At 43.2% G+C, this 14,833-nt stretch overlaps 1 protein-coding gene across 5 annotated transcripts in view; it reads right to left on the bottom strand.

The window, feature by feature from the left end:
• LOC141110972 (uncharacterized) overlaps positions 1-14,833 on the bottom strand; it is a 189,640-nt gene that overhangs the window by 123,175 nt on the left and 51,632 nt on the right. For 4 of the 5 annotated variants that reach the window (XM_073602831.1, XM_073602835.1, XM_073602834.1 and 1 more), the window contains exons 2-3: positions 7,707-7,809; positions 6,560-6,631 (exon numbers count right to left, since the gene is read on the bottom strand). In XM_073602831.1, coding sequence (XP_073458932.1) covers positions 6,560-6,631; positions 7,707-7,800 — 166 coding nt within the window. In that variant the 5' untranslated portion in view covers positions 7,801-7,809. Of the gene's footprint in view, positions 1-3,593; positions 3,734-6,559; positions 6,632-7,706; positions 7,810-14,833 lie in introns of those variants that run through there. The other variant, XM_073602836.1, reaches the window with a different exon arrangement.

The following is a 14,833-nucleotide window of genomic DNA, read 5'->3' as shown; positions in this document are numbered from 1 at the left end:
CCCGAGCTTGGGGTATGCATGTATATAAGGACGTGACGTCCGCAGTGGCTAATATTAGATTGTTAGTATCTGTGACCTGCTGTAATTTCATTATGGTGTCTCTCGTATCTTTCAGAAACGAAGGGACAGCTTGAACTATCGGTTGGAGGAAAAAATCGATATATTTCCCTACCCGAGAAGTTATAGAATTAATGCCACTGATGATCGGGCGTCCTGGCGGATGTGTCGCATTTTTATGCACTTTCGGCAGATAGTACATAATGGGAATACGTGAGTAGCCATGGGGGCAAAATTTGCCCCCAGCCTGGCGAATATTTTCATGGCCAAATGGGAGGAGGATGTCGTCTATGCTTTAAATCCCCCAGAGCTTGCTCTGTGGGTGAGGTACATAGACAATATCCTCCTCCTATGGAGGGGCAGTATGGACTCTTTGGATGCATTCATTGCGACTCTGAATAAAAACCGGAGAGGGATCCATTTGACTCATGAAGCCAGTCTGTCCAGGATCCATTTTTTGGATTTAGAGATTATATCCAATAATGGTCATCTTGATACAAAAACTTATTTCAAGGTCACGGACCGGAATGGCTATATTCCGACCAATAGCTGCCACCACGAGGCATGGCTCAAGTCTGTCCCGAGAAGTCAGCTCATGAGAATCAGGAGAAATTGCTCCCATCTTTCTGATTATTTCCAGCAGGCAGAGATCCTAAAATCACGTTTCTGTGAAAAGGGATACGACAACTCCCTTATCACCAGGGAGATTCGACAGGTAGCCCTAATAGATCGGGCCCCTCTGTTGTTGGCTCAATCAGAAAGACCGAAAAAATATGGAGATTCCAAGCATAAGTGGTCTTTTCTGACAAATTTTTCCACTCAACATAAACAAGTTAAGGACATTATTAAAAAACACTGGAGAATACTGAAAAGTGACACTATTCTGGGCCCTGAGTTACCCGAACAGGCAGCCACCATTTTTAGGGGTGCTCCATCAATCAAAGGACAGATTGCACCGAATGTGATCGATCCCCCAAATAAGATATCATTTTTTCACAACATGAAAGGATTTTATCCATGTTGAAGATGCACAGTTTGCAAATGGAATGTTTGTCAAGCACGTAAAATAGAAACATTCAATTCTACTGTTACTGGTAAAGAATATAAAATGAAGCAATTTGCTACATGTAAAACTCCATACATTGTATATCTTATCACTTGTCCGTGTAAAAAGCAAAATATTGGTCGGACAATACGTAATTTCACTACTAGGGTAAAAGAACACATTACAGCAATCAAAAAAGGTAAAACCAATCATAGTGTTCCCAAACACTATGCATCACATCATGACCGTAATCCAGCAGGGACTACTTTTCAGGTCATAGACCGGTTTATACCACATTGGAGAGGGGAATCTAACGTAAGGGGAGTCTCTAGACTCGAAACGTGGTGGATACATCAAATGAAATGCTACGTACCTCATGGCTTAAATATTGAGTGGGACATTAATGCGTTCATTAATCAGTCTTAAGGTTCTAGTCATGTTCCCCTTCTTTACCCTTTTATGATAATTCTCCATGATTTTGGTTGATTGTGGTTGCTTTGCTCCGAATTAGACACTACCATCCCCACTATACCTGTTTCCACATGTTTCCAGTAGGAATGATTTTTATTAGTAATTTTTCAGCAATGTTTTTTTGATTTTTCGTCTTTTTGTATTTTTCTTCTTTTGCTCCTTTATCATCAAATTAGAGCATATCTGAGATCCACTTTGGGTTGTCAGATAAGCAGTATATATGTTCTTCTCCCCAGACATATGTTCTTGCTAGATGGTTTGTTTGGCCAAACATGGGATGGGTTTCTACCCTATACGGTTAATTTTACACAATTTTATTTTTATTTTTATCATATTATGCAGTCATTTTTTGATTTTTAGATGATTGTATTACTTTGCTAATACCTAGGAACAATGGTTGTAAACATGGGGGAACATGTGTGTCGTGACTATTACGGTTTCACATCCAAAGAAAAAGTCTCCCTCAATGATTTAATAGTCCGTGCACCTACACTACTTCTGTGCCCCAATGATTTTATTCTCTCTGGGCACTAACAGCCCATTGGATTTTTGTCAGGTGATCCTAGTAAATACAGAGAGTATTATGAGTGGCTAATGTAGTGAAGAGGTGTCCTCAATGGATGCTTGTTTACAGCATCACGTCTTGACGCACTGAGGTGGGATGGACCCTCGGTTTTCACGCTGTTGCGCCTGCGCGATAGGCTGTGTTCCTAGCTGCACGTACTTTCCGGAAAATGAGAGGGCATGACTGACGCGTGACGTCATCGCGCAAATACGCGATGACGCACATACCCGGAAATAGCTAGCTAACAAGGAAGAAGAGTCTGCGATCCGCGTCACCACGCTGTGATGCTTAGACGTGGTAGTCACATGTCCTCACTGCTCAGTTACAGTTGGTTGAGCAGGAGAACCAAACTGAGGCTTGGTTTGGAGCCGGTACTCACCCTTGGATAGGCTAGAAAGGCAGTCAGCTGACTAGGAATACCCTCACATGACACAAAAACCCGGAAGTCACGCCGCACAGGTGTCCCCGATGTAAATTTGAGCACTTTTAAATAAATAGCGCAGCAGATGAGAGGTTAGCTTTACCCCAGTTGATGTCTTTGCAGACGAAACGCGTCGGGTGTAGGACGCTACCTTAAACCATCTGTCTACTGCGCTAAACACATCCTTTTACGTTTGTATGAACTTTGCTTTTACTTGAATTTTTATTGGAATCTTTTATACAATAAAATTTCCTGGTCATCCGGAATTTACACTATGTGGAGCCTTCTTTCTCCTGTTCCCCCTGTCTCAATTGCCTGAGACCCAAGTGATTGCTGGAGGACGAATCCGGGGTATCGCTCAGGATTGGGGACCCTTCCAGGATCCTTCTGTTGTGGACCAAGAACAGCTGTCGCCTTACCGTACTTAACGGTGCAAGCTTGTATGACTCACCGCCAACGGCTTGTGAGTCCACCACGTCCGGTAAGGGCATTTTACATTACTCTTTTACCTGGTTGAATATTGGAAGAGTCTATCGGGGATAGAAATTGATGCTACTATGAGATTTACGTCTGTGCTCCAGGATTTCTCCGCCTGATTTAATGAACTGTCCAAAACCCCAGGGACCTGCCACTTATCCCCACCCCAATTTCTACCATACATGCTTGTGTTCGACTTGAGGGTTTGGGTTTAGCTTTATGACCACAACAAACTGCTTATTTCATACTTACTGTTCTATGCCAAAAAGGTGATTATTTGTAAATGGCTTTCCCCTGATCTGCCTACGGTTTCCTCCTGGCTGGCCATGGTCGACGCAGCACTTTACAAATTTACTTTACAAATTGACATACATTAGCAGAGGATGTCCTTGGAAATTTGATAAAGTGTGGCAGATGTGGACATCGACCTAAGAGGAAAAGTCTGCTGCATGGGTCTGGACCCTGCCTCCCCCCCCCTCTCTGCACCTGATTCATCATTGATAATACCCAGGACCCAGTTACAATAATAGACCTGGATAGGTCTTATCATGATTTACCTTTACATGAGTTGTTCGATGTTAATTGAATTCACCTGTCACCTACAATGTCATGTCTGTTGGTTATCTAGCCATTGTATCTTGATTACTTTTTTTTTTATTTTTTTATTTTTTTATGTCCTTGTTCTGCAATTTATCTTCTCAATAAAAAGAAGCTGATTGTTAAAAACAACAAAAAGAAATAAAAAAAAGAAGGTCAAGGAGTTCTTTGGAACCTAGCGAGTGATTTAACGTTACATACATAGTTACACGGTTGGTAAAGTTAAATAAGGACACTGGTCCAGTCATGTGTGTGTGTATCACTACCATTTTCAATATCCTTGTACATTGTGTTTGTTAATATATCCAACCCCCCTGCTGACACTACTAACTGTGGAAGGCAGTTCTACATCTTTACCTCTCTAACAGTAAAGAACACCTTAGTTTAAGACTGAACCGCTTCTTGTCCAATTTCATTGTGTGGCTGTGTCTTCTTTAAAGACCTACTATTAAATAGTTTTCTCCCAAAGATTAAATAATTTTCTCCCAAAGATACAGTCCCCATTTGCAGATTTGTATCTTATGATCATATCCTCTCCTAAGTTCCTCTTCTCCAGGGAGAATAAGTTTGATGTTTGTAGTCGTTCCTCAAGACTGAGGTCCTCCTACTCGGCTTCATGGTGGGAGTCTTTGAGAAGTCCAGGTTCAGGAGAAACGACCATACACATGCGATTGGTAACTATGTTACAAAATTTGTTTTTCATGTTTATATCCTTTATATATAACTATGTGTAAGTTGTATTGATGCATTTTTTCATGCATTCAATTTTTCCCATAGCGCATGCATATCCTCTGAAGAAGACCCCATGGGGTCGAAACGCGTCAGTATTCTTTCAAGCGCTTAATTACCTGTATCCCTGTATATAGATTTTTCTATGCGCCCATGCACTTTCAATATCTCCTGTACCACAGCTCATGTTTTTACTTTATTGTCATCTATTTTTGCAATCATGTTTCAATAAAGATCATTTATTTTAATCTAGTGTCACTCTACACATATTGTCTACTGCCTAGAAAACCCTGCCTCCTGGGGGATAATTTCCTTTTTGATAAACTTTGGGGTGTGCAGTAATTATCTTTTCTCAGGTGTCCCCTTGTTTTCTACTCATCTTTTCCTTTCACTTCCTGTATGAGTATATACATTTTTGTTTTTAGGATTTTTTTTTTTTAACAGAAAAATTTTTTATTAAACAAATCAGCATTACAGTACAAAATAAGTTAGTACATTCGGTGGAAATAGAATAAAAACAGTAAGATCTACCATTATCCGGTAGCCACTATTTATCAAATATTCCAGCTGTGCAGATGTCAGATATATCACTTAACAGTACACCTTAGTGCATTATAGTATTATAAAATCTTAGGTAACATTATGCAAGTAACCAGTATTTTGATTAAGCCTGGGCGGGGGGCGGGAAGGGAGTGGAAGGGGGGGGGGGGAAGGGGATGAGGGGGGAACGGGGCAAATGGAGAAGAGGCATGGGATAAAGAATGTCCTCCAATATGTCTCACATCTTGGTTAGGGGGTAGGGGGTTCAGGGACCCCGGAAGCATCTACCCAGGCGGACCAGATTTTATCAAATTTCCCTGGGCATTGCCTACTTTCATATGTCATTCTATACAGAGGAAGTACCAGGTTCACCGACCTTCTCCACGAGGCCAGAGTGGGAGGCTCTACTAGTTTCCATCTCAGTAAAATTTCACGTCTAGCATAATATAATGAGAAGGTAAGACACAATTTACTATACCTATCTCCCTCAACATCTTCCAAGTAATTGAGTAATAGTATTTGAGGATCAACCGGTATATTTAGACCTGTGACATTACTCAGTGTGGATGCCACTACTGTCCAGAAGGGTCGAAGTTTGGGACAGGACCAGACCATGTGCCAGAAGGTACCCACCTCCTGCCTGCATCTTTGGCAGTTTGGATCCCTTTGATGGTAAATGCGCGCCAATCTCTGTGGGGTGAAGTACGCTCTGTGTAGGAACTTAAATTGTAATAAAGAGATATACTATACTATATGGTTGTTCAGCCCCCTCTCCCGTTTTGTCCTTAACACAGAGTTTAGTTCCCCAAGCCTTATATGAGGAGGCAGGCCTGCAATCAGCCAGTTGTAGCGGTTATTGTCTAGCTTTATTGTTTTCTCTTTTTTTTCCATCACAAAATAGGATCTAAGCCTAGGTTCACATTTATGCGATTTGGCATGCGATTTGACATGTCAAATTGCATGGCCAATCAGCGACCATTGCTGGCAACAGCACAGATTCCCAAAAGTCGTTTCTGTACTACTTTTGGTGACTTCGGGTGCGATTTCAGTAGACATCTGTGCAGGAACCTGCACAGATGTCTGAAATTGCCCCCAAAGTCGGACTGACATGCAGGTATGAAATTATGCGAGTTCAGCTGAACTCACACAATTTCAATCCCACAGCAGTGTGAACCTGGGCTAAAGCTGGCTATAGATAGGTAGAAAATCGTTTAACAAAATCTTTACATTTGATAAATCTGTTGAACGTACACGTGATAACGCCATTGTAGATACAAAAGTTTTCCTCCACTTGTTGACATATTTTGGTTTGTTTACAACATAAATGGTAAGTTTACCTACCTAATAGTTTGGTTTACATATCATTTGTGAGCGTTTTTTCACATTTCATTTCTTGTTGTTAAAGTGGTTAAAATCCTCAGACATGAAATATGAACAAAACATTTCCTTCTATAGTGTGAACTTGTCTCATTTAAGAGAACTAAGTGTCATTTCTGTCTGCTGCCTTTTCCTCTGCTATCTGCATGAGTCACTTTTGACACCAAGAGAAAAGAGGTGACATAACTTTTTTACTACATTCTCTCATTATTGAAACACAGTATGTATTTTGCTCAACAAATTTCATGATTTGTAGGTAAACCTTTGCACTAAAACATACCATTAACTTCAGAACATGCAGATCCTTTGCACTTGAAATTGTCATACGGAGCTTGGTCAGGCACATCAATCCCTGAAACCACAAAGAAAGATGTAAATAAACTGTATGTATTACTATAAAAAAACAACTACTTTACATTGTAGCAAAGTGTAATTTCTTCTTCTTATTGGAACCCCCTGGTTCTGATAAGCCCCCCCCCACCCACAGACCCAAAAACCACCAGCCAGGGTTGTGGGGAAGAGGCCTTTGTCCCCATCAACATGGGGACTCAAGCAGGCACACTCCTGAGCATTGCTCTGTGTGTCTGGCTCAGCCCCTCCCCTGCGTCCTCCTCACTGGCTGTGACTGTCTCTGAGTCTATGAGGAGGGCGAGAGTAGAGAGCCACTGCTCTCGTGCACAGCACTGGATCGAGACCAGGCTCAGGAAAGTTTAAGGGGGGGCTGCAGAGAATGCATTAAGGTAAAAAAATAACCATCAGCCTCTAGAACCACTTTAAGTTGGTCTTGACTTACTAGAGAATAAAGCAACCTGATGAGTATGGCCTATTAACCCATGCCATACACTATGTTAATATTGCTATGTATGCATTATAGCACTGATCTATTAACAGACTGTTACAGGTAAAATGTGATTTTATTAACTTGAATTTGAAAACCGTAGCAACACAAAACAGCATATCTGTGTGCCCATGAGTGCGAAAGAATCCTACAGGTAAATTCACACCTATACACACACACATTTCCTGCTTTCACTGACAGGCCCTTTTTGGCATTTCAGAGTGTTGTCCATGGCAATGGTCCTCAGCTTGTGTCCATGGGTCAACAAATGTACCTGCCCCATTGATTTTCAGCATACCACAAGACAATGCATTAATTCTGTATTACATGCATGCATTGTCGTGTGCTGAGGAGCAGGTAGGTTTAATTACATTATGTACACACACATTTGGGTGTTATTGAAAATTAATGGGAATACACTGCAAAGTGTTGAGGTACAATTCATCAATGTCCATTATAACATGCATGTGTGTACAATAATGCCGGAAGAGGTAAGAATGGACCCTAAATCAGCTTCAGTGGCTCCAAAGGACATCCCTGCACATCAGTAAAATACAATCTGGTTTGCTGATCGTATACATTCACTTACCTTTCTGTGGGATGTTTACAGAAGAAGGATGGCAGTGTTGCTGTGCATCGCCTCTTGACTCATCAACATAAATGTATCTGCAGCCAAATTCCATCTCCGACACCTGGAACAAACCGTATGTAAGTACAAGAACTAAAAAGCCAAGCCCAGTAAAATCAACTGAACAGGTCAATTAGATAAATGTTTATTTCACTGGAACAGGGTTGGGGCAACTAAACTCATTGTAGCACTCCTACAAAAGTTATATTTATCATGGAAATCGTGTAAATTGCTAATTATTTAATCCATGCATAGCAAAATTATACCTTCCAGTTTTGCAAAGTGGGAAAGAGGAACACCTAAAACGTATAGGCAAAGGACACATCCTTGCCAGGCCCCCAGTTAAAAAGTACATAAGGAGTTAATACACATAAAATTATTGTTTTAACACAAGTGCTTTTTCACTACTACATGTCTATACTTCAAGGGTTAAATGCATGAAGTACCAGTAACAAGGATCTTGTTACAAAGTCCTTGTTGCTCGTACCCAGGGCCGCTGTTAGAAATCATGGGGGCCCCACGCCGGCTTGCTGATGAGGCCCCTCCAATTCCGCCTACACCCTACCCAAGTTGCAGTAAACAGCGGCACTGACTTCACCTGACTATGCCCCAAAAATGACTTTGCTCCCACCCCCTGGGCCATTCTGTTGATCGGATGGGGCCCAGCAAAATGTAATTTAGGACTGGTAAGCAAGTAGGAGCGGGGGTGTGGTCTAGTAAAATCCATTTATTTGTTTAAGTGGAAATGAACAATAAAGCTGCCAGTGTCCATTAGGGGCGCACGGGCACGGTCCCTCCATCGATGCGTCCGCCCCCCTACTCTACATGTAGGGCCTTGGTCACATGAATTCCACTGGGGTTATTTATTTATTTTTTTAAAGCATGTGATTAGAGTCAGAGGCTCTTTTAGGCTTTAAAAAAGGGTGGGCTTGAGGCGTAGAGCACTGCGCCCTGAGTCCACCCAGTTGTGTGACAATAGCGAATGAATATTCGCTACTGTCACACTGACCCTCCTCCCGGCTAATCAGGAAGCTAGTCTTGAAACCCGTCACCTGATTGGCTGAAAGGACAGGCGATCCTATTGGACGCCTAGGAGGAGAAGGGAGGAGATGCACGGCAGAAGCCGCTGTGATGCAGAGGAGACACGATGAAAGCTGCCGTCCGTAGGAGCGCTGCCTGCTTGCGACATAGATGGATTAAGTGCGGTGACCGACCGCCCGTGGGGAGGAGGGGGGGGTTGTTTTTTGCTGTAATGTAATGATTACATTACAAGCATGGTGACATCATTGAGAGGGGCCAAGAAGTGCACAATTGTCACTAGGACATGAGCAGTTTGGATACCAGTTCTGGTAACAACTGTCACAAATTAGATATCGTTTTATTTTGGACACATTTTCACATCTGTTATGTGTGTGGGATTCCCCAATGTGGACATAGATAGCAAAAAGAACTGGACAGCGCTTATAACTTTTCCCTTCTCTATCCAAATCAACTCAAAAATTACAATTACTAAAGTTCCACCTTAAATCATCCCTAAGAAGTACTCTACCAAGCATTCGTGAAATAGCATAAAAACTTCTACAAACAGAAACAGGTCCGCAGGCAACAAAAAAATAAAAATAAACATTTCTGAATATGATGAAAAGGGAATGCACAGAAACAATGACTGTACATCATTTGTGTTCCTTAGAAAAAGATTTTATGTCTCCTTCCGTGACTCCAGCCAAGAGTCACCCAAGCCAGAAAAGCAGGTTGAATTTCTGAAGAACAAATGACAACAATAAATAAGTAGTTCAAAAGAAAGATATTTTAAGTTATGAAAATATAAACTTGCAATTCGCTTGCATATTTCCTGTTTTAAACATAGTACTAATCATTCTCTCCACACACCAGTGCTGCCCTCTGCATCCTTCTTCATTTTGTTCCATGTGCCCAGCATTGTTCAACCCACTTTGTGTCCTCTCTCTATTTGTCCTGTTTACCATTATCATTAAAGGTAAAAGGTTGATTAAAATTGCAAATGTTGGATTTACCTTTACTTTCTGTCCCATAACCAAAAGAGGAAATGTGAGGAAATCCCTGCAAATTAAAGTGGATGTAAACCCAATGTCATCCTTTCTAAACTACTGCCATAGGGGTTATCTATAAGGATATACATGCCTCCTGCATGTATCTTTACCTGTCAAATGTCTCCCCTCTGTCTGTTATGAGACCCGAAAAACTGCAGATTCTGTGGGTGGGTCTGTTGTCTGGAGCTCGGTGGGTGGAGTCGTGATGTCAGTAGACTCCCCGCCCACCTCTACACTCCCCTGTGTATTTCTAACACTGAACTTCTGCTATGATCTCTAACATCCAGTGAAAAGACAGGAAAGTAACCACATGACTTCAGCATGCCAAATCATGGTGAGGTGTGGAACAGCCAATCCTTGCAGAGCTGCTGAAGAAAGGAGAGGGGGAGGGAATTTAAAAATACTGCATGTCTCTTAGGCTAGTGCACGAGATGTAAATCACCTGTCACTCACAGCAAGGGGGAGGATTTGACAAAGTTTTTCTCAGTTTGTCGAGAATTGTCTCACTGAACAATAATAGAGGATTGCTCAGAGATGGATTAACTCTGTGTGGCAAGACTGGGCTTAAATGATAGCAAATCTTATACTCTACAGTATGATATAAAAAAAAAATTTCGGGTTTACATCCACTGTAACCACTTCAATACAGGGCACTTAGACACCTTCCTGCCCAGACCAATTTTCAGCTTTCAGCGCTGTCGCAGTTTGAATGACAATTACGCAGTCATGCTACACTGTACCCAAACTAAATTTTTATCATTTTGTTCCCACAAATAGCGCTTTCTTTTGGTGGTATTTGATCACCTCTGTGGTTTTTATTTTTTGCTAAACAAATAAAAAAAAGACAGAAAATTTTGAAAAAAATAAAAGTTTTGCTTTTGTTTCTGCTAAAAAAATTGTAAATAAGTAAGTTTTCTCTTTCACTTATGGGCACTGATAAGGCAGGACAGACAGGCACTGATACGGCGGCACCGATGAGGTGGCACCAATGAGCGGGCACTGACGGCACTGACGATGGGCACTGATATGCGGCACTGATGGGCACTGGTAGGCGGCATTGATGGGTGGCACTGATATGCAGCACTGATGGGCATTGATAGGCGGCACTGATGGGCACTTATGGGTGGCACTGGGTGGCACTGGTTGGCACTGATGGGCACTGATAGGCGACACTGATGGGCACTGAAAGGCCTCACTGCTGGGCACTGATAGGGTGGCACTGATAGGCGGCACTGATAGGCGGCACTGATAGGCGGCACTGCTGGGCACTGATGGGCACTGATAGGCGGCACTGCTGGGCACTGATAGGCGGCTCTGCTGGGCACTGCTGGGCACTGATACGCGGCACTGATATGAGGCACTGATGGGCATCCCTGGTGGCACTGGCAGTGGTAGGCATTGGAGTGGGCACTGATTGGCAGCTGCCTGGACACAGATTGGCAGCTGCCTGGGCACATAGTGGCATTTCCCTGGGGGTCTATGGGCATACCTGGTGGTCCAGTGTGGATGGCTTCCCTGGTGGTCCTGGGCGGCTTCCCTGGTGGTCCTGGGCGGGATTCGAGGAGGGGCTGTGCTGATAAACAATCAGCACAGACCCCCCCTGTCAGGAGAGCAGCCGATCGTCTCTCCTCTACTCGCGTCTGTCAGACGCGAGTGAGGAAAAGCCGATCACCGGCTCTTTTTATTTACATCATGATCAGCCGTGATTGGACACGGCTGATCACGTGGTAAAGAGTCTCCGTCAGAGACTCTTTACCCAGATTGGTGTTGCAGGGTGTCAGACTGACACCCCACAACAATGATCGCCGCGATGTGCGACCCCGGGGGCGCGCAGTGGCTCGATATTCCTGATCACGTCATATGACGTCCGGTCAGGAATATCAAACCACTTTGCCGCCGTCATTTGGTAATAGGGCGGGCGGCAAGTGGTTAAGGTAATCCCTTTGGGCCTCCCAGTGTCCCCATTGGAGGATTTCCCCTCTATTGCTTTTGGCACTTCCTCTTTTGGTTATGGGACAGAAAGTAAAGGTAAATCTCCCCAATGGGATACAGAAGGCAAAAAAATAAATAAATCTGACTTTACCCCATCTAAGATAAAAAAAAAGGTTTGGACTTTAGTTCCACTTTAACTTTTAATTAGCATCTTAAAGCGGAGTTCCTCCGTTTTTTTGTTTTTTTTTAAGTCAGCAGCTACAAATACTGCAGCTGCTGACTTTTAAAATATGGACACTTACCTGTCCAGGGCGCCCACGATGTCGGCACCCGAAGCCGATCTGTCCCTCCGCTGTCGAGTGCTGCCGTCGCCATCCTCGGTGAGGGAGTCAGGAAGTGAAGCCTTGCAGCTTCACTTCCGGGTTGCCTACTGCGCATGCGCAACTCGCGCTGCGCTATCCCACTGGTCCCTGCTGTTTTCTGGAACCCGTGTGTCTCCCAGAATACAGCAGGGGGGGGGCGGGAAGTGGCGTAGATACCCGCAGGTGGCTTGGGTATCTATGCCCGGAAGTGGGAGCAAAATACCTGTATTCGACATTTGGCACCTCCCCCGGAAAGGTGCCAAATGTGACACCGGAGGGAGGAACCAGAAAAGCGGAAGTTCCATTTTTGGATGGAACTCCGCTTTAACCCCTTGACGCTGCCTGTATGCAGATATACGGCCTCACAAAAGTGAGTCTTTATCTGTGAGGCAGTATATACAGTGGGGACAGAAAGTATTCAGACCCCCTTAAATTTTTCACTCTTTGTTATATTGCAGCCATTTGCTAAAATCATTTAAGTTCATTTTTTTTCCTCCTTAATGTACACACAGCATCCCATATTGACAGAAAAACACAGAATTGTTGACATTTTTGCAGATTTATTAAAAAAGAAAAACTGAAATATCACATGGTCCTAAGTATTCAGACCCTTTGCTGTGACACTCATATATGTAACTCAGGTGCTGTCCATTTCTTCTGATCATCCTTGAGATGGTTCTACACCTTCATTTGAGTCCAGCTGTGTTTGATTATACTGATTGGATTGATTAGGAAAGCCACACACCTGTCTATATAAGACCTTACAGCTCACAGTGCATGTCAGAGCAAATGAGAATCATGAGGTCAAAGGAACTGCCTGAAGAGAATTGTGGCAAGGCACAGATCTGGTCAAGGTTACAAAAAAATTTCTGCTGCACTTAAGGTTCCTAATAGCACATTGGCCTCCATAATCCTTAAATGGAAGACGTTTGGGACGACCAGAACCCTTTCTAGAGCTGGCCGTCCGGCCAAACTGAGCTATCGGGGGAGAAGAGCCTTGGTGAGAGAGGTAAAGAAGAACCCAAAGATCCCTGTGGCTGAGCTCCAGAGATGCAGTCCGGAGATGGGAGAAAGTTGTAGAAAGTCAACCATCACTGCAGCCCTCCACCAGTCGGGGCTTTATGGCAGAGTGGCCCGACGGAAGCCTCTCCTCAGTGCAAGACACATGAAAGCCCGCATGGAGTTTGCTAAAAAACATGTGAAGGACTCCAAGATGGTGAGAAATAAGATTCTTTGGTCTGATGAGACCAAGATAGAACTTTTTGGCCTTAATTCTAAACGATATGTGTGGAGAAAACTAGGCACTGCTCATCACCTGTCCAATACAGTCCCAACAGTGAAGCATGGTGGTGGCAGCATCATGCTGTGGGGGTGTTTTTCAGCTGCAGGGACAGGACATTGCAATCGAGGGAAAGATGAATGCTGCCAAGTACAGGGATATCCTGGACGAAAACCTTCTCCAGAGTGCTCAGGACCTCAGACTGGGCCGAAGGTTTACCTTCCAACAAGACAATGACCCTAAGCACACAGCTAAAATAATGAAGGAGTGGCTTCACAACAACTCCGTGACTGTTCTTGACTGGCCCAGCCAGAGCCCTGACTTAAACTCAATTGAGCATCTCTGGAGAGACCTAAAAATGGCTGTCCACCAATGTTTACCATCCAACCTGACAGAACTGGAGAGGATCTGCAAGGATGAATGGCAGAGGATCCCCAAATCCAGGTGTGAAAAACTTGTTGCATCTTTCCCAAAAAGACTCATGGCTGTATTAGATCAAAAGAGTGCTTCTACTAAATACTGAGCAAAGGGTCTGAATACTTAGGACCATGTGATATTTCAGTTTTTCTTTTTTAATAAATTTGCAAAAATGTCAACAATTCTGTGTTTTTCTGCCAATATGGGGTGCTGTGTGTACATTAATGAGGAAAAAAATGAACTTAAATGATTTTAGAAAATGGCTGCAATATAACAAAGAGTGAAATATTTAAGGGGGTCTGAATACTTTCTGTCCCCACTGTATGCGTACCTGTCTTTGTGCTAGGAGCGTGCCACAGTGCGTTCCCAGCACAGAGACTAGGCTCTTGCCACACAGTGCACTTCCAGCACAGAGACAGGGCTCTCACCAAGAGCCCCAGGTCTTGTACTTGTTCCTGGTCACCTGATTGATGTGATAGCCTTTGATTGGCTATTACAGTGATCAGTCACTGTCTAATCTGCCACTGTGATTTCTCACTCTTCTAAACAGAGAGAAAGATACATTGTATCTTTCTCTTCTTGCTGGGGAAAAAGGATGTAAACAAACAAAAGTATGTTAAAAAATAAATAAAATAATAATTAAAAAAATAAAGAAAAAATAGCTGGATCCCGGTTAGATCAAGGTCAGTGTCAGGGTTAGTGTTAGGATCAAGGGCAGGGTCAAAGGTCAGGGTCAGTATATTTTGGTTAGAGAAAGCATTTTTTTAAATTAGTATCAGTGTCAGGGCCAGTGTGTTTTAGGCAGGAAAGAAAAAGCAAAATTCCTACTATTGTTTCTGGACCCTACTACGGGTACAAACAAATGCCATACACATATGTGGTATCATTGCAGGCTGGGGGGGCTCTTCTCCCCACAACCGCTGTTGCTTTTTGAAAACAGCATGGCTGTGTAGGGCTCAGCCCACAGAACTGCTTCATTCATTGGCTGAATCCCTTGAATAAATAAACTACAAGTACCATCTAAAATAA

Source organism: Aquarana catesbeiana, linkage group LG10 (assembly GCF_042186555.1).
Source record: "Aquarana catesbeiana isolate 2022-GZ linkage group LG10, ASM4218655v1, whole genome shotgun sequence".
NCBI lineage: Eukaryota > Metazoa > Chordata > Amphibia > Anura > Ranidae > Aquarana > Aquarana catesbeiana.
This window is presented reverse-complemented; position numbering and strand designations above follow the sequence as displayed.